This window comes from Micromys minutus (genome assembly GCF_963924665.1).
Source record: "Micromys minutus genome assembly, chromosome: 29".
In the NCBI taxonomy this organism is placed as follows: domain Eukaryota; kingdom Metazoa; phylum Chordata; class Mammalia; order Rodentia; family Muridae; genus Micromys; species Micromys minutus.
In genome coordinates, this window is record NC_137964.1 from 14,111,897 (window position 1) to 14,131,308 (window position 19,412).

Sequence of the window (19,412 nt, forward strand, 5' to 3'; positions counted from 1 at the left end):
ACATTCTGTTTATCCCTTCATCACTTCCGTGTCTTCGCTATTGTAAATGGCACCACAGTGAACAAGTGTGTGCAGGTACCTCTTTGCTGGATGCTGAATTACGTTTCCTCAGGCATATACCACCAAGCCGTGTTACAGACAGACCATATGGTAGTTCTAGTCTTTTGGGAACATTTGAGTTCCACTGTGGCTGTACCACTTTACCTCCCCACGCCCCCCAGCAGCGTGTTAGGATTCCTAACCCATATTCTCAGCCCCATGTTTGTTCTCTTGAGAGAAAAATTCTCCGTGTGGTTTTAATTTACATTTTCATGGTAGCTAAAGAAGATTATTAAGCCATGTGTATGTCTGCGTGCGTACAATGTATATATGTGTACACTGGTGTCTTAATTTCGTGTCTGTTGTGATAAAATACCCTGACATAAGGAAGCTTAAGGGCAAAAGGTAGATTTGATGTAGAGTTCCAGGTTACAGTCTGTTTTGTCAGGGACGTCAAGGCAGGGAATAGCGTCTTCCTAGACACACCGCGTCCACGAGCAGAGAGGGGACGGACGCATGTGTGCTTGTTGCTCGGTTAGCTTTATCTACTCCAAGATTCCAAGCCAGGGAATGGTGCTGCCCACAGTTGGCTAAGGCATTCCGCATCGAGTAAGATAATCAAGACAATCCACAGTCAACCTCATATCAACAGCCCCACGGTGAGATTCTACACCGTGTCAAGTTGGCATGACAAATTAACCTTCATGGCTGACCCTTCGTGTTTCTTCCTTTTGTGAATTGTTTGTGAGGCAGCCATCTTGACTTAGGGTTCCCCCCCCATGTTAACATCTGTACCCTTGACCATGGCTTCTAAATCCCAAGCTAGTTCCTCACTTACTCGTTCCCTCAGAAGTCAAAGGACAAACACAGGGTTGAACTAAGTCCGTCGTTTCCTCGTTCCACTGGGGAAGCCTGGTGCATGTCCTATGATGAATATCTTACTAAATCCTGGGAGACGGGCCCTGGGGCTGGTTTCCTGGAATGTGAAATTCCAGTAGCTTGCAAAAGCTCTAATGTCTATTGATGTTGGCGCCAACCCAGAGAGCTGGCGTGTGGTCAGCTCATTCTATTTCCTTATATCTCCACCTCCTCCCCCACCCTATGAAAACGTCTCCTGTGGGCAACTGCTTCATTTTTCTCTTCCACACAGGCGAATGTTCTGGAAGGCCTTGCTATCCTGGCGTTCGGGGGGAAGCTGTAGCAATATTGCAGGGACACTTTAGATGGGGTCTGATAGGTTATAAGTGAGACCCTGGGGAGGGGTTAGTTGCTAGGCACAGGAAGTTCCATGCTGCAGCTGAAGTCTACTAGAACCTCAGCTTCTTCCTTTATGTCACCTTTCTTGGTCTACAATGTTTTTGCTCAGACCAGAGGCCTGACATGGAAGGAAGTGCTTTCTGGAACCTGGCATTTGGCTCAGGTGCACGGTGCTCACCTACCATGCATGAAGCCCTGGCTTCCAGCCTGTGGCCCCGTGGAATAGCTGGGAGAGCGGAGGGGGATGGGGTTGGGTAAAGTAGAGAAAGAGATAGACTAGAACAGGAACTGGCAGGCAAGGAGAACAGCGAACTATGGAGTGAAGTAGTTACTCTTCCGGTTGCTGTGATAAAATGCATGGCAAAGCAATTTAGGGGAATTTGAGGGTGTGGTCCATCATGGTGTGGAAGTAATTGTGCATTTTAGTTAGGGTTCTAGTCTATGAAGAGACACATGACCAACCAAGACAGTCTCATGTGAAGGAAAACATTTCACTGGGGCTGGCTTGCAGATTCGGAGGTTTAGTTCATTAGCCTCGTGGCAGAAGCATGGCAGCGTGCTGAGGGTTCTTTCTACATCTGGATCCTCAAGCCGTAGGCAGAGCGTGTGAGTCACTAGGCCTAGTTTGAGCTTCTAAGACCTCAAAGCCCTACTCCTAGTGATGCACCTACTCCCACGAGGCCACACCTCTAATAGTGCCATTCCTTATGTGCCTGTGAGCGCCAGTTTTATCCAAACCACCAGTGGTGACAGCAGCTTGAGACTGTCTGCCGCAGGGAAGCAGAGGAGATGAATGCTCTTCTTCAGTTCACTTTCTCCTTGTCATCTTTTATTTTATTTTATTTTTTGAGATAGGATTTCTCTGTATAGCCCTAGCTGTTCAAGAACTCGCTCTGTAGACCATATTGGTCTCGAACTCACAGACCTCTGCCTTCCTCTGCCTCCTGAGTGCTGAGATTAAAGGCTGGACCACCATCAGGCTTTGATTTTTTTTTTTTTTTTTTTTTTTTTTTTCTTTTCTTATTCAATCCAGGGTCCCAGCCCATGGGGTGGTATTACTCATACTGGCTATTCCCACCCAAGTTAACTCAATCTAGAAACACCAGCAGACATGTCCAGGTGTTTGTTTCCATGGTAACTCAATCCCATGAAGCTAGCAACCAGAATTAACCCTCGTGAAAAGGACAGCATAGTCCAGGATAGACTCGGAGGCTGGAGAGATGGCTCAGGAGTTAGGAGCATCTGCTGCTATTGCAGAAGATCCCAGTTAAGTTTCTGGCTCCTGAACCAGGTGGCTCATAATTTCCTGAAACTCAGCATCATGGTGATCCATTGCCTCTGGGTCTCCTTCCCTCATGTGCACAATGGCTATACACACACACACATACATACATGCACACACACACACACACACACACACACACACACACACACACAAACACACAATAAAGGAAGAAAGAAAGAAAGAAAGAAAGAAAGAAAGAGAAAGAGTCCAAGTAGGTCCACACACTCATTAAATCCTAGAGGAAGGTTTCTGTGAGTTTGACACCAGCCTGGTCTGCATAGTGAGTTCCAAACCAGCCAGAGCTACACTGTGAGATCCTGTCTCATAAACAAAAATTCAATTTAAAATTTTAAAGAAATAATTTTAAAAGCTGAGCAAAAGAGGACTAGGATAGAACTAAATAACTGTGCAGGCTAGAAGGAATGATTATTAGTTTCCTCATTGCTCCATTTATCCAGGGGTTAGGGCTTGGTATAGGCAGGCTATGCCTTTGTCTCTGGTGTTTGAGTGACTCCCCTATGCCTGGAACTTGGCAGACCATAGCTCAACAGCGAATGTGGACCCTGACTACTCATAGTTTCTGTTCTAACCTGGTGATGGAATAGTTCAGAAGCGAGAGAGAGAGAGAGAGAGAGAGAGAGAGAGAGAGAGAGAGAGATCTGCATTAGTCAGTAAGCTTCGCTCCCTGTTCCCATGGCTTGCTGCCTCCTAAATTTGGAGAAAAGTCACTTCCCTTTCATTTTTCTCCAAATTAACTCTTCCCTGGAAGAAAAATTCTGCCAACAGCAGTGCGATATTCCACAGCCATGAGGAAACAAGGCTTGTCATTGTGACAAAATGCCTCACAAAAGTGACTTAGGGCGGCAGGGGTTTACTGTGGCTCACAGTCTGGGGAGGTCACAGCCCATCACGATGGGGGAAGGCATGGCGGCAGGGTCTGGGCGTGCTGCAACCGAAGTCCGGAAGCTGCTGTTTCTCTCAGTCTCTCTCCCTACACACATGCACACGTGTATTTATTTCGTAGGGCAAGTGCACGTGTAGACCAGAGGATGACTTGAGGGAATGAGTTCTGTCCTTCCTCCCTGTGGGCCCAGAGACTGAACTCAGCTCATCGGCCTTGGCAGCAAATGCCTTGACCCCTCTGAGCCTTCTCGAAGGGCCCGTTTTGTCCTTATTCAACCAGGAGGGATGACGCTAACCCATATTCATGGGGAAGAAAGTTCTTCCTACCTCAGTTAAACCTCTGTGGAAACACCCTGAGAGATACACCCAGAAGAGTGTTTCCATGGTGACCCGAGCCACATCGAGTTTTCATTAAAATTGTACAGTCTTCGACGGGGTCTACAGTATTAATTACTATTTTCTCACCACTGGTGATGGACAATTCCCCTATAAAAGACTGCAATTAGTGCCCAGTATGGTGGTGCAAGCCACTAATCCCAGCGGAGGTAGGCAGATCTCTGAGTTCAAGGCCATTCTGGTCTTTTTTTTTTTTATTATTTACTTATTTTATATATAAGTACACTGTTGCTGTCATTGGGAGAGGGCATCAGATCTCATTACAGATGGTTGTGAGCCACCATGTGCTTGCTGGGAATTGAACTCGGGACCTCTGGAAGAGCAGTCAGTGCTCTTAACCACTGAGCCATCTCTCTCCAGCCCGAGATGGGCAGTGTGGAGAGAGAGAGAGATGAATATGTGGGCCATGGGAGTGTGCATGTGGCGCCAGTTCTATCTTTCCACTTTATGTGGGTTCCAGGAATCAGACTCAAGTCACCATGAAATGACAAAGTGCCTTTCCCCACTGAGCCATCCCCCTGCCTCTGTAGTATCCTAATGGAGTTCTGGCATATTGAAGACAAACCACCAAGAGTTTGATCCTTTAAGGTGACAGAGGGTGGGGGATACTGAGGAGGTACAGCCAACTATATTCAGCACCTCTGAATTCCTTCTGCACTCCCAGGCTGAAAGATCTGTTTCAGCGTTCCAGCAACCTACAGTACTTCAAGCGGCTCATTCAGATCCCCCAGCTGCCTGAGGTGAGTGTGCCTGTCGGGCTCTGCGTGGCCTCAGGGCCTGGCCGCTGAGCATCCTTTGAAGATGTACCTCACTTCCCTCTCCAGAATCCACCCAACTTCCTACGAGCCTCAGCCCTGTCGGAGCACATCAGCCCTGTGGTGGTGATCCCGGCTGAGGTGTCATCTCCAGACAGTGAGCCTGTCCTGGAGAAGGATGACCTCATGGATATGGACGCCTCCCAGCAGGTAAAGACCCCCTGTGAGAGGAACTTGGCCCTTCCAGAACAGACACAAAGATGGCTTAGATGGTGCCTCACAATATTGCCCACGCTGATCTCAGACTCCCGGGCTCTGGAAATTGTCCTCTGAGATGGGTGCAGCTACATGCGCAATCCACAGTGCCTAGCTGGATTCTTCTTTCTCATAACCAAGCAGGAGCTTAGACTGAGCCCCTTGGGCTGCACTTGGGCTCCTGGAGTGTTCTTAGCTAGGCCTCATTCAAGTCCAGAAAACAGAGATTCTTGGTACCGATTGTGGTCTTGCGAGCCACTAACCACAGACCTTGGGAAGCAGAAGCGGGAGAAGGGGAGTTCAAGGTCAGCTTCAGCCACATAACAGCACATTGTGAGACCCTGTCTCAAAACTGCAAAGTGTTAGAGAGATGTTGCTCTTGCAGGGGACCTGGGTTTGATTCCCAGCATTCACAAAATGGCTCACAACCATCTTTTTTTTTTTTTCTCCTGTTTGTTCAGGGTTTTTTGTTTGTTTGTTTGTTTATTTGCTTTTGTTTTTTAAAGATTTATTTATTCATTTAATGCATATGAGTACACTGTCACTGTCTTCAGACACACCAGAAGAGGGCATCAGATCCCATTACAGATGGTTGTGAGCCACCATGTGGTTGCTGGGAATGGAACTCTGGAAAAAAATCAGTCTGTGCTCTTAACCACTGAGTCATCTCTCCAGCCCTTTGTTTTGTTTTTTGAGAAGGGTTTCTCTGTGTAACCCTGGCTGTCCTGAAACTCGCTCTGTAGACCAGGCTAACCTCAAACTCACAGAGATCTGACTGCCTCTGACCCCTAAGTGCTAGGGTTAAAGGTGTGCACACCATCAACTGGCTTCACAACCATCTTCAACTCCAGTCCACAAAGAGCCCACACCCTCTTCTGACCTCTGTGAACACCAGACACATACAGCACATGCATGCAGACAAAACAGTCATACATATATTTCTTTGAGTCTGAGGCTAGTTTGGTTTGTATAGCGAGTTCCAGGCCAGCCAGAGCTGCGTAGTATAAACTAAAGTAATAAATTGCACGCACTTCCCCGGCACCTAGCCATTGCCTGTAGAATTTTCTAGATCTCTGACTTGTGCTTCACCCTTTCCCCACCCCACCGATCACTGCAGAATTTGTTTGACAACAAGTTCGATGACATCTTCGGCAGCTCGTTGAGCAGTGACCCCTTCAATTTCAACAATCAAAATGGCGTGAATAAGGACGAGAAGTGAGTCCACGCTGGGTGGAACTTCACCGTCGAGAAATGAAGTTGAGCTGTTGTCTGCCCCAAGAGGAAGGAAATGCGTGTGTGTGTGTGTGTGTGTGTGTGTGTGTGTGTGTGTATGTGTGTACACATTTGTGTTTATTTGTGTATGTGAAAGTACTTGTGTGTGAGTATGTGTGGGTATATCTGTGTATTTATGTATGTGTGTAAGTACATATGTGTGTTTGTGTGTATGTGTGTAAGTACATGTAAGTGTTTATGCCAGAATTCAAGCTCAGGTATTATTATTCTATAAATGCCCTCTACCCCCTTTGTTTGGTGTTGGATTGGGTGTATTTTTTAGTGTGCTATATGTTCATATATGTGTTCTTTTTACATGTATGTGAGTGGCAGACAGTTGATATACACGCATGTGTATGCTATTGCACTTGCCTATGCATAGAAGTCAATGTTGTCTTCCTTTTGCTCAACCCCTCTTTTTTTAGTGTCTGTGTCTGTGAATGTATGTCTGTGTACCCATGTACGCCCAAGTCACCCAACGTAAGTGCTGGGAACTGAACTCAGGTTCTTTGCAAGAACAACAGGTGATCTTAACGACTGAACCATCTGTGTGGTATAGTACTTCTTTTAAAAGGAAGTGTTTTGTTGTGTTTATTTGGATGGTTATATGTGTGTTGTAGGTTGGGGGATGTGGCAAGGTGTTGAACATGTCAAAGTCAGAGGATTTTATGGAGTTGTCTTTTTCTCTGCATTTATATGGAGTCCAGGGATCAAATTCAGGTTGCCACGCTTGAAGGCAAGGGCCTTCACCCATAGATCCACCTCATCCACACTAAGAATCCTTAACATCTGGGCTTTTTGGAAAGAGGTGGGATGTGGGACCACTCACTTAGCATGCCTAAGGGCTGGTGTTCCAGCTCCTAACTATGAAAGGGACCAGGACTAGAGAAATGGCTCAGTAGCTAAAAGCCCTTGCTACTTAAAGTTCATTTCCCAGCACCCACATTGAGTGGCTCACAACCTCCTGAAACTCCTGGGAATCCAAGAGACCCCACACATATGTGCACATACTAAGGAGCAGAGACATACATAAATTTTAAAAACTGTCTCTGTCTCTTTACCCCTTCTCCAAACATGATCTCCTTGTATCCTAGATCAGTAATTGTGAACCTGTGGGTATCAGGGTTAGGATACCTAATGGTTAAGGTACAATAGCCCTAAGTATCCAAGGGTTGTTAGAGCCAGAATAACCCTGACAGACACCGATACAAAATTCAGCCACTGTGTAAGATTCCTTTATAAGATGAATACTATTGCTCTATGTGTGTGTTCTTTAAACCCCTTTAAATTTTGTACTGGGACACAGTTGCTGCATGCATTAGTGTATAAACAAGAGAACTTGCAGAAGTCACATCTCTCCTCTACCGCATGGGTCCCAGGGATCTAAGGAAAATTCTCAGGCTCTGTGGCAAACACCTTTACCTTCTGAGTCATCTCACCAGCCCGTTTTTCTGTTATTTAAGAAATGGTGAGAAGAACAAAAGTCTAGGGGTTGGGGATTTAGCTCAGTGGTAGAGTGCTTGGATGCAGGTTTTTCCTCCCCAAATACTTCCCATCACCAGTCAGTCGAATGCACAGGTACAGAGCTGTAGATGAGGAAGTCGGCTGTAAAGTTTATGCCACCAAGAATCATTATTATTCATGGGTCTAGAGATGCAGCTTCATGTGTAGAGTATCTGTCTAGTGTACAGGACACCCCAGTACTAAATAAAGCAGCTAGGTATAGTAGCACATGTTTATAATTCTAGAACCCCAGAGGAAGGGAGAGAAGGGTGATGTTGAGGGGTAGGGAATAGAAACAGTCTTCCTCCAGTGAATATCTGGTAACAAGAAGAGTTTTTGGTTTTGTTTTTTCTTTTCTTTTTTTTTTAAGAGAATGGCCAATTAACACCAGCTTTGACCTCCTTTTCCAGTCTCCTGACTTACCTGGCGGAGAAGGGCTGGACATAGTGACACCTAACCTGTTTTTCTCTCCTCAGGGACCATTTGATTGAACGTCTGTACAGAGAGATCAGTGGACTGACAGAACAGCTGGACAATGTGAAGATTGAGGTGCGCTCTAGAATCCACGTGCCCTTGGGTTTCACATGGCAGTACTGATTGATAATATGGGCTGGATCCCATCCTAAGACGGGCTGATTAACGGACACGCCTTGCCGGGTGTGGTAGTTCACACCTTTAATCCCAGCACTGGGAGGCAAAGGCAGGTGGATCTCTGAGCTGAAGGACAGCCTGGTCTATAGAGTTCCAGGACGGGCAGGGCTACACAGTGAAAGCCTGCCTCAAAAAATTAAACCAACAACAAAATAGAAATGCCAGAGCCAGTGAGTTTGGTCATCTCAAGGTCTCAATTAGAATTTGTTGTCATAGCATGTGACTTTAGGATGGCAGTTAAGCTGGGTACCAGTGTCCCCATGAACCATGACTATGGCTTGGCCATCTCTGATGACAAAGACCACTTCTTCTCATAAGTCCTTGATAAAGCTTGGTTTAGGACCTGGGGCTGTAGGTCAATAATAGATCACTTGCCTAAATCTATCAGAGCGGCTGAGAGTTTGACAGAGAGCCTGGGGTGGATGATACTTGGGAAGTACCTGTAGAGAATTCATCAGTGATGGGCTAGAGGTGTGGCTCAGTTGTAGAGAACTGAGCTAAAATGCCCCAGGAAGGGACAGAAGGTATGGCTCATTGGTGGAAGACTTGCCTAGAATCTCACAGTAAAGGGCTGAGGGTCTGGGAGGGGTGGCGGAGCAGTAGTACCTGCTGAAAATCCTCCCATGAGGGGATGGGGTATAGACATTGGTCACGTGAGCAGGACCCTAGGCTCCCTACCCAGAGCACCAAAAACAACCAAGTTTTTTTTTATCTCTAATTGGTTGAATCTTTGGGTCGGGAAATGTGCTGATTCGGAGATCAACCCATGGGGCAGCCTGGCAGTAGCGAGCTCCTCACCGCAGGTTCCCTTGACAGAGCCAGCGGGCCATGCTGCAGCTGAAGGGTCGCGTGAGTGAGCTGGAGGCAGAGCTGGCGGAGCAGCAGCACTTGGGACGGCAGGCCACGGATGACTGCGAGTTCCTGCGCACGGAGCTGGATGAACTGAAGAGGCAGCGGGAGGACACGGAGAAGGCGCAGCGCAGCCTGACCGAGATAGAACGTGAGGGGCGGGGCTGCGGCCGAGGGTGTGGGCTGGGGCGAGGCGGATCGATCACCCCTCCTTCATGGAAGTAAAGCCGGGGTGCTGACTCTTGTCCTCAGAGGTAGAAACAGACTTGGTGACCCTGCTAGGCTCAAAACAACCAAGGACTCGGTGATGGCTTGAGTGAGTCCCTATCCCGGAAGAAGGAACTTCCTAGGAGAGGAAGCTGCAGGAAGACCTAAGAGGAGCTGGGGCGTGGGGAGTGTGAAGCTTAAAGCCCTGCTGGTGTGATGCTGTGTTTGTAGGCGTCCGTCTGCAGAGGGATTTGAAGCAGGGAAATGTTTTCTTAGAGAAGACAACCTTAATGTCCGACATAGTAGTGTTTACGTGTAACTCCGGAACTCGGGAAGCTAAGGCAGATTAACCATAATGTCAGCCTGGGTTACATAGCAAGACCTTGTTTCCAGAAAAACCCCAGTTGATGACTTAGATAACTTCTAGAGAGTCTGGTGGTGTATACCTGTAGTCCCAGCACACAGAATTAGAGTTCAAGCTCATGTTGGCTATATAGACTAAGCTACAGGAGACCATATCTTTAAAAAAAAAAAAGATAAAAATATCTTTAGTACCTCCCAGCTTACAGGAGGGAGGATGGGGGGGACCCAGCCAGGGGAGAGGCCTCACCTTGATCTTTATTATGTAGGAAAGGCGCAGGCCAATGAACAGCGGTATAGCAAGTTAAAAGAAAAGTACAGTGAGCTGGTGCAGAACCACGCTGACCTGCTGCGGAAGGTAGGCACTGTGACCCCTTCTAATCCTTCTGTATATTCCTCAATGTGGGAGAAACAGTGCCAGCCTCAGTGGAGGTTGGGGGTTCTCCAGGCTGACCTCATGTGTATGCTTTCTCTATATGTCTGTATGCTTGTGTATGTGCATGTGTGTGTAGTTGCTTGAGGAGGCCAGTAGAGGGCATCAGACCTCTGAAGCTCAAGTTATAAGCAAATTGTGAGCCCAGCATGGGTGCTGGAAACCCAATCCTCGCCCTTTGAAAAAGCAGCGCATGCTCTTAACCACCGAGCCATCTCTCCAGCCCCACTCTCCTCTTTTTTAACCCCAACTCTTTAAGACTTCTTGAGTTCTGTCTTGTGTGCCCGCCACACTTAGAATTACCCTAAGTGTAAGATTGAGCCCGAGTAATGTCAGCTAAAGTCTCTCTCTCCTCCTCTTTCAGAATGCAGAGGTGACCAAGCAGGTGTCCGTGGCCCGGCAAGCCCAGGTGGATTTGGAAAGAGAGAAAAAAGAACTAGCAGACTCCTTTGCACGTGTGAGTGACCAGGCCCAGCGGAAGGTAAGCAGGAGAGGCACTTGGGGATGTGTGTGTCTGCACCAGCAACATTATGCATGCTGAAGTGGGTTTAGGTACGGGTTCTTGTTTCTGGTGCCGTGCGGGTCTGGGGGATCAGATCATCCAGCTCAGCCCCAATCCCCCTGAGCTTCATTTTCCTCCTTACACCTGTAAACAGGCTTGGAGGCCAACTTGGCCCAAGGGCTTCATCATATCCTCCATGGGTAGTTTTCCGGGAGCCTTCAGAGGCTACGCGAGAGAGCAGATACTGGGGACTGGGCGCTCAGTTAGTAGAGTCCTTATTGAGCAGGCCCACCTAGGAGGCCCTGGGGTCCATCTCTGATACCGCATGAACCAGGCATGGTAGTGCCAGTCTGTAAGCTCAGCACTTGGGAGGTCGAGGCAAGAGGGACACAAGTTCAGGGTCATCCTTGACTAAATAGCAAAGTCAAGGCCAGCCTGAGCTACTTGAAACCCTGTCTCAAGGAAGGATGTGGGGCCACGCAAAGGAAAGGGGGCCCAGGCAGTGGTGGTGCAAGCCTTTTTAATCCCAAGCAGAGGCAAGTGATCTCTGGATTTGAGGCCAGCTTAGTCTATAGAATCCTAGGACAGCCAGGGCTACACACACACACACACACACACACGCGCACACACACACACACACACACACACACACACACATGATCAATTATTTGTTATATTTGTAATAGTAATTAATATTGTTGACATTAATAGTATCAATTGTGACCAAATAATAGTTAATGATATAACTGATGTTATAACATTAATTATATTAAAATTATCAATCCCAATTAATATTGGTATCAATAAACTTTAATTATTACTATAGTGACAGTCCGTTATTAATTTAATAAGTATGTGTTAGTCCTGAATTCTTAATAACAGCTAGTAAACTAATCTTCAAAAGTTACTATTAGAAAAGCAAAGCAAAGCTGGTGGTGAGGACTGGGGTATGAACTTCCTCCCAGCCTGCCTGTTACCCACACTCTTATCACTTAGACCCAGCAGGGTGCACAGTCCCAGTCAGTAGCATGGAAAGTGCACACATACCCCAGCTCATGGTGCTTCTCTTTTGCCTGTCTCAGACTCAAGAGCAACAGGATGTTCTAGAGAACCTGAAGCTTGAACTGGCCACGAACAGACAAGAGTTGCAGGTCCTCCGCAGCAGCCTGGAAACCTCTGCCCAGGTGAGCCCTTCCCCCAGCCCTCTGGCCCCAGCTGTAATCCACACATATTCCTGGAAGCAGTGATAAGCTCGTAGACATATATCACTACCTCCTGCCAGGAGCCAGGAAGTGGGTCTGGAGCCCCAGGGAGGGGACTGTTTGATTTCCTCAGTTTCTCCCTGTTTCTACATGGTGACCGCTGCAGTCTGAAGCGAAATGGCTGACACAGATCGCCGAGTTGGAGAAGGAACAAGGTAGCTTGAGAAGCGCCGCGGCTCAGAGAGAGGACGAGTTATCAGCCCTCCAAGGCCAGCTGGAAAGCACCCAGAGCAAACTGGCCGGTACCCAGGCAAGTGACATGTAGCCATTGGGGACACTATGGAAGCTAGAGATGTGCTGTGAAGGGTTCAAAAGCATCTGGCCTGATTGCCAAGGTCTCCTCTGGACACAGTTCCTAAGGCCAAGTGCTTCTATTTTGTATAGGAAAAAACAGCGTGTAGGCCAGGCTGGACCTCAGTGGGCACACGGCCCCAAGTTCAGCCTCCAGACCACATCAGCTGAGTCTGCTGGCGCACAGCTGTGATCCCCCAACCTAGGAGACGGAGACAAGGAGAATGGGGAGTTCAAGCTATCCTTAGCTCTCTGATACTGAGTTTTAGATACACGAGTGCTGCCTAAGAAAATCATATAGGGCCTGGAAAGGTGGCTCAGAGGCTCAGGGCTGTGGCATATTGGGTTCTAATTATCTCAAGAAACACTCGTAGACACAACCAGAGGCGTACTTTACAAATCTAGGCTTATCTTAATCAAGAGGACAAATCGAGCAATCCTCAGGTTGACTTCTACCCCGGCCACTGGTCCATCTGAGATTGGACATCTGTGGACCAAGGTCAAGCATTGTTTTCTGCATAGAACTGACCGGCATGGATTTCATTAGTGCCACAGCGAGAGGCATTGTGGTCCCGGGTATATACTGCTGAGTGCTCATTGAGGTGTGCCTGGCTGACTCTTACCTCCTTGGGTTTTTTCCTAGGAATCCCTGTGCCAGCAGGCAAAGGACCAGAGGAGAGTCCTCTTGGCAGGGACCAGGAAGGCTGCGGAGCGTGAGATACAGGAGGCGCTGAGCCAGCTTGAAGAACCGGCCCTCATCAGCTGTGCAGGATCCACAGGTATCATTAGGCTGCTCAGTATTTCCAGTGTGTGTGTTGAATCCCACAGGAAACATAACTCTGGGGTCCTTAGCCCAGCCAATGCCGGAGCACGTGGGGTAAGCCCACTCTCTAGGTCGGTTACGTTGGAAGTTCTGTGGCATACTGCCCGAGTAATTGTGACTTAGGGGCACTATGGCTCGTGGTTTCGGAAGGGTCCAGTCCTCAGCGAAGAGGAAAGCATGGAAGACCAGCTCTGTGTGGTGAGCAGAGAGAGCGAAGAGTAAGACAGAAAATAGACAGGGAGAACAGACTCCCAAGATCTTCCCCCGTGACCTGTTTCCTCTCAATAGGCTCTGCCTCCAACATGGCCATAGCCTCCCAGATTTTTCTAGGACAGACAGAGCTGTATAGTGAGACCCTGTCTCATTAATAACGACAACCATAGTAATGTCATGACCTTGTAAGAGACAAACAGGGCTCAGTTGTTAGTGCTGGTGTAGAGCGTATGAAGCCCTTGGTTCGAATCCTAGTACCGTATACACTGGGTATAATGGTATGCGTCTGTTATCCCAGCACTTCAGGGAGGGAGGCACGAAGATCAGAAGTTCAGTGCCATCCTGACTGCATAGTGAGTTCAAAGCCAGCGTGGGTTACATGAGTCCCTGTCCCAAAAGAAAGAACGGAAAAACAAATAGTGTACAACATATCAGAACCAGCGCAGTCAGCAACCGTCCTGCCTTCCCTCTCCCTTCCTCTCTCCATCCCTCCTGCCTTAAGGGAAAGCCTGTGGGGCAGGGCCTCTTCATAGATCAGCCAGCCCACCCAGCTGCTTATTGAAAGTAAATGGAGAACCCTTAGTCTGACACTACCCTGTCTTCCTCAGATCACCTCCTCTCCAAAGTCAGCTCTGTTTCCAGCTGCCTCGAGCAACTGGAAAAGAACCGCAGCCAGTATCTGGCCTGCCCGGAAGGTAAGAGAACAGAGCACGTGGGCTCTGTCACCAGGGGCAACCAGACCAGGTTCAAATATGTACAAAAGGGAACTGGAGATACGGCCTGGTGCTTAAGAACACTCCCTCAAAAAGAGGACCAGGGTTCAAGTCCCAGGACCCATCTCACCTCTGGCTGCTTACAGCTGCCTGAAACTCCAGTTAAATGGATTTGACGCCCTCTGTTGGCATTCAAGGGGTACCAGCATTCGGATATCCTCTCACAGACATAATAAGTAAAATAAAACTAAAAAGAATATAATGAAAAAAGGGGGCACCCGCCACTAGGCCTGACATTCGATTTCCTGCACCCTGCAGATATTAGTGGGCTTCTGCACTCGATAACCCTGCTTGCCCACTTGACCAGTGACACCATCATTCAGGGGAGTGCCACCAGCCTCCGGGCCCCACCGGAGTCAGCCGACTGTGAGTACCAGAGCAGAGGAGAGGCCCCTGAGAGCAAGGACAACAGGCGGCATTTAAACATGTCTCTTCCTGTCTTCAGCTCTGACAGAGGCCTGTAGGCAGTGTGGCAGAGAAACCCTGGCCTATCTGTCCTCCCTAGAGGAAGAGGAGGCCATGGAAAAAGGTGACGTCACAGCCATGAGGAACTGCCTCAGCAAGATCAAGACCATTGGGGAGGTACTCTTAATGATTTGCTTTTTGTTGTGTGGTTGTCTCACATGGAGTCTCGTGTAGCCCAGGCTAGCCTCAAATTCTCTTTGAAGCTAAGGATGGCCCTGAACTTTTCTTCTTGCCTCTGTATTCTGGGTGATGGGATTTCAGGCCAAGACCACTAGATCTGGTTTATGTGGAGACAGAACCCAGGCTTTATACGTGTTAAATAACTACTCAGTCTACTGAGCCACATCCCCTGCCCTGTTTGGTTTTCTGTTTTTGAGATGGTCTCTTCTAGACCAGGCTAGCCTCAAACCAAGGATGAACCAAGAATTCTAGCTGTGGAACCAAAAATGAGCTTGAATGGCTAATCTTCCTGTATCTACTTCCCACATAGTAGAGTTACAGGCATGCATCACCATGCTTATCCAGAAACTTTGTATGTGTGTGTCATCTGTCTGATTGTCTGTCTGTGTCTATGTATGTGAGTGTATGTGCACATATATGTAGTGTGCACATCCATGCCCAAACAGGGCATCAAATGGATTCTGTCCCTGAACCAGACTTTCAAGCTTTCAGGTTTTCTCTGCTAAACTGAAAGCCAGCTGCCCCCACAGACCCACTCTCTCTGCCTCACTCGGGCATGTGCCAGGCAGTACGTAGTAGGCTCTTTGTGCTGGTGCCGGGATCTGAACTTCAGAACTGATGATCGTGCGGCAAGCCCTCTTAGCCACTGAACCAGCTCTGCAGCTCCGGGGACGTGATTCTTACTTCCATAGAAAGTGCAGCTGCATTGCCTGGGAATCAGTCTTGCTTCCCCAGTCCTTTCTGTATATCCAGCTTGATTCTAGAAAGCGTTAGGGCTGAGAGCAACTGGCATCCTTGTTGTGTTTTGAGACAGGGCCTCACTAAACCGCCGCCCCTGCCTTTCATGCCAACACACAAGGCAGGTCCGACCTCAGAAGGACTTGTTTGATTCACTGGCCTGGCAAAGGCACCGTGCCCCATCATTGTGCAGAAGGGGAATAAATAGTTACCTGTCTCTATGACTGCTGGCGTGACAGATAACACCTAAAACAGTCATGGACACCAGATTGTGGGAATTCCCACCCTAGGGAGACAGAAACAGTATCTGCCCCCCCCCCCCCCCCCAATGACAAACCAAAGTTCCATTCCACTAAAGTTCATCCTGGGGAACCAATGAGTTTATTGTGTTTCCTTACAGAGTGGGGTGAGGGGTCACAGAATGCGGGTGAACTCACGGCAACTTCACCTAGCATGGATGATGGCTTGCCCACGGCCATACAGATGGATCAACCTTTCACTTGCCCCTCCTTGAAACCCTGAGGATTCCGTGCAATTGTAGAAAATACTTAATCCCAACCCAGGGTTTCTACCCCACCTCTGACCATTTAGTTCCCAGATAAAAGCCACACAACCTTTATATTGTAATAAGCCTTAGTAACCACGAGAGCTGGGCAGATGTCTATCCTCCATGCTACTATGTCTAATTCCCAGCCAATAATCCCATTATATAATTTGCCATGTTTCATCTGGGCTGCTCTTAACTCCAACTAGCCAACCAACATGACCATTATTTTTAGATTCATACCCCATGGCACCTTCTCCTCTCTTTACCTTTTTTTCCCACTCCATAGTTCTTCTCCAACCTCAAGCCCAGGAACCCAAAACCCCGCCTATGTCTCTTCCACCCAGCTATTGGCTGTCAGCATCTTTATTCACCAATCAGGGATAACTTGTGGGGGGGGGGGGTCAAGGTTCTATAGCATCATCTGAGTCTAAGTGAGGTCTCTTCAAGCAACCAGGATTAACGTAGCAAAAGACCTCCCCTCAACATGCAATTCAGGTAGAGCTTGACCCCTATTCAAAATGGAAGTTTTATTCAAAATGGCTTCAGTTTAGTTCCTTCTCACTGTGGTTCTGTGAATGTGCCAAGGGATGAACATGAGGTTTGAACTTTTACATCATGGAACGTTCTAGGTGGTTTCTGTGACAGGCACTTTCGCCGATGCCTTATAGAACGTTCCTATGATAGGGCCTAGAAAAAAGCAAAGATAAGGACCGAGTGTCCCTTAAACCTCCGTGTTACCGCTCACAGGAGCTGCTGCCCAGGGGCTTGGACATCAAGCAGGAAGAGCTGGGTGACCTGGTGGACAAGGAGATGGCAGCCACTTCAGCTGCCATTGAAGCTGCCACCACCCGGATAGAGGTTAGTGAATTCTGGAAGCCTTCCCACAGTGACACTCCCGTGGCTTCCCTAGAGCAATGCTGTGCCTCAGGAAAGTCTTGGTTTCCCTGTCAAAGAAGCCAGATCTGGCCAGTGTGATGGTGCACATCCGTGATCTCAGCACTTGGAAGATGAAGGCAGGAGGTTCAGGAATTCAAGGTTGTCCTCAGCTATATAGTAAATTTGAAACCAGCCTGGACTACATCATATTTGGGGCGAGGGGGAGAGAGAGAGTGAGTTGTGGTGGTGCACAACTTTAATCCCAGCATTCAAGAGGGCAGAGGTAGGTGGATCTCTGAGTTTGAGATCAGCCTGGTCTACAGGGTGAGTTCCAGAATAGCCAAGGAGACACAAAGCAACCCTGTCTCAAAAAAAAAAAAAAAAAAAACCAACAAAACAAATAAAATTTTTAAAAAGGAAGAGGAGGAGAACACAAAATCAAAACCCAAGGTCACTGCATCAGAGAGGGGAAGAAAACAAGGTCCTTAGGAAGAAAGAGGAACCGTTTCCTCTGAGGTAGGATAGTTTGATGTCAGGCCATCTGGCATTCAGTTTTCAGGCCAGTGGATAATAATTACATGGATGTGAGTTACATTCATCTGGCTGGGACGGTCACTGGTTCAGTTTCATTTCTGTTGCTATGATAAAAAACATCTTGACAAAAAGCAACTTAAGAGAGAAGGGTTTATTTTTGCTTATAATTTCAGGATACTTCAGCAAAGTCACTGTGGCCAGAGCTTGAAGCAGCTTTTCACATGCCATCCACAGTTGAGACCAGAGAGCAACAATGTATACACATCCGCTTGCTTCCTTGCTTGTTTGTGCTCAGCTTGATTTCCCTACTCTTAGATAGTTCATATACTTCAGGACTCATTGCATAGGGAATGGTGCTGCCCACAGTGGGCAGGGTCTTCCCATATCCCTCCCACAGATGTACCCACTAGCCAATACAATGTAGACAGTCTCTCACTGAGACTCGCTGAGTGAATCTAGGTTGTTGATTGACAGTTAAAGCTATCCATCACTGTCATAATAAATGCTAGAGAAGCCTGACAGGTCTTAAAGGGTTTCTCAGTAGAAGCTGAATGAGACCTGTTGGAAAGGTCTCATGGCTTTTTTGGTGGGAGGCTCACTTGCTACTAAGTACCTACCTCATGAATTTGGTAGCAGCTGTCTCTGGTGTGTGTTTCACATATATCAGCCTGAGTACAAGGTCCAGACTCTAACTGGCTAGAACAGTTGGCTCCAGCTGTCTACCATCCCAATAGCTGAAAGATAGCTGACTCACAAGGATAGAAATGAAAATATCTAGATTCTGCTTCCTATGCCGCCACAGCTTGTTGGATCCAGACTGTACCAAGGCAGAAGAGGTGTTTGATGAGGTTCATGGTACATTCAGGGACCGTGCTTTTGGGGGGGAGGATATAGCTCAGTGCTAAAGTGCTTGTGTGGATCTCCCAGTGAGGGGCTGAGGTCGTGGTTTATCAGAGCACATGCCTAGCATGTAAGAAGCCTGAGCTCACGTCCCAGTACCACACACAGAGAAAAGAAAGGAAACCAGCCATGCTTCTTTTTAACAGGAAATTCTCAGTAAATCCCGAGCGGGAGACACAGGAGTCAAGTTGGAGGTGAACGAGAGGTCAGTGCGAGCCTTGGGGTGGCAGGAGGTAAGCAAGGTGCTTGTAAGCAAGGCCCCTGCAGGGAAGTGTCACTCACCAGCCTCCTCCAAGGCATCATCAGCATCCTTCAGCCCCTCCGTCCTCCTCCCTAACCTGTTGAGAAAGCAAGCCGACCGTTTTCTTCTTAGTGTTTGTGTCACCAGCCGTCTCTTCTCACTAGGATCCTTGGTTCCTGTACCAGCCTGATGCAAACCATCAAGGTGCTCATTGTGGCCTCCAAGGACCTCCAGAAGGAGATAGTGGAGAGTGGCAGGGTAAGTGTGGCTGTGACATCAGCCCTTTCTCCCTCCACATGTGTTGGCATCTGGTTTTGCTCTGGGCTCCAACTGCACTCCATCACGGGTGGATCTGCCATTTCTAAGCAAATTCACAGGCGCCGTCAAAAGTTGAGGGTTCTTGGCAGCTGCCTCCACTAATACTAGCCCAGCTCCCAGAGGCCACACAGAGCCGCTGTGGAAACCCCACTGATGTTGCAAGTCTAGGTCTTCCCGGAATGACTGAGGACTCTGGGAAACGGGGCAGATCACAGGAATAAACCTGGTACTGTCATCCCTCAGACATGCAAGACTGGTTCCTATAGAGTCCCAAACCTGCAGATACTTAACCCTTTAATCCAAGTACTCATAAAGCCGAGGCAGGAAGGTCTCAAGTTTGACCTCAGCCAGGGGTACATCTCGCAGCCCGCTGGTCCTTCTCTCAAACTCCCTTCGTGAGTTGAGCTCAGTTGGTAGAGTCCCTGCCTAGCGTCTATAAAACCATGAATTCCATCCCAGACTCTGCATAAAACCATGTATGGTTCGTTCCCAGCATTGGGAGGCAGAGCCAAGCAGATCTGAGAGTTCAAGGCCAGCCTAGTCTATACGTACAGACCCTATCTCAAAACAAGAGCTTCACAGGC

At 48.1% G+C, this 19,412-nt stretch overlaps 1 protein-coding gene across 3 annotated transcripts in view; it reads left to right on the forward strand.

The window, feature by feature from the left end:
- Nucleotides 1-19,412, forward strand: part of HIP1 (huntingtin interacting protein 1) — a 126,761-nt gene that overhangs the window by 92,486 nt on the left and 14,863 nt on the right. For all 3 annotated transcript variants that reach the window (XM_080940442.1, XM_080940444.1, XM_080940443.1), the window contains exons 10-25: nt 4,545-4,620; nt 4,705-4,845; nt 6,008-6,105; nt 8,142-8,214; nt 9,133-9,316; nt 10,002-10,090; nt 10,530-10,646; nt 11,750-11,851; nt 12,036-12,179; nt 12,864-12,999; nt 13,865-13,951; nt 14,288-14,395; nt 14,475-14,611; nt 16,707-16,817; nt 18,416-18,474; nt 18,675-18,768. In XM_080940442.1, the coding sequence (XP_080796568.1) occupies nt 4,545-4,620; nt 4,705-4,845; nt 6,008-6,105; nt 8,142-8,214; nt 9,133-9,316; nt 10,002-10,090; nt 10,530-10,646; nt 11,750-11,851; nt 12,036-12,179; nt 12,864-12,999; nt 13,865-13,951; nt 14,288-14,395; nt 14,475-14,611; nt 16,707-16,817; nt 18,416-18,474; nt 18,675-18,768 (1,756 nt within the window). The remainder of the gene's footprint in view (nt 1-4,544; nt 4,621-4,704; nt 4,846-6,007; nt 6,106-8,141; nt 8,215-9,132; nt 9,317-10,001; nt 10,091-10,529; nt 10,647-11,749; nt 11,852-12,035; nt 12,180-12,863; nt 13,000-13,864; nt 13,952-14,287; nt 14,396-14,474; nt 14,612-16,706; nt 16,818-18,415; nt 18,475-18,674; nt 18,769-19,412) is intronic.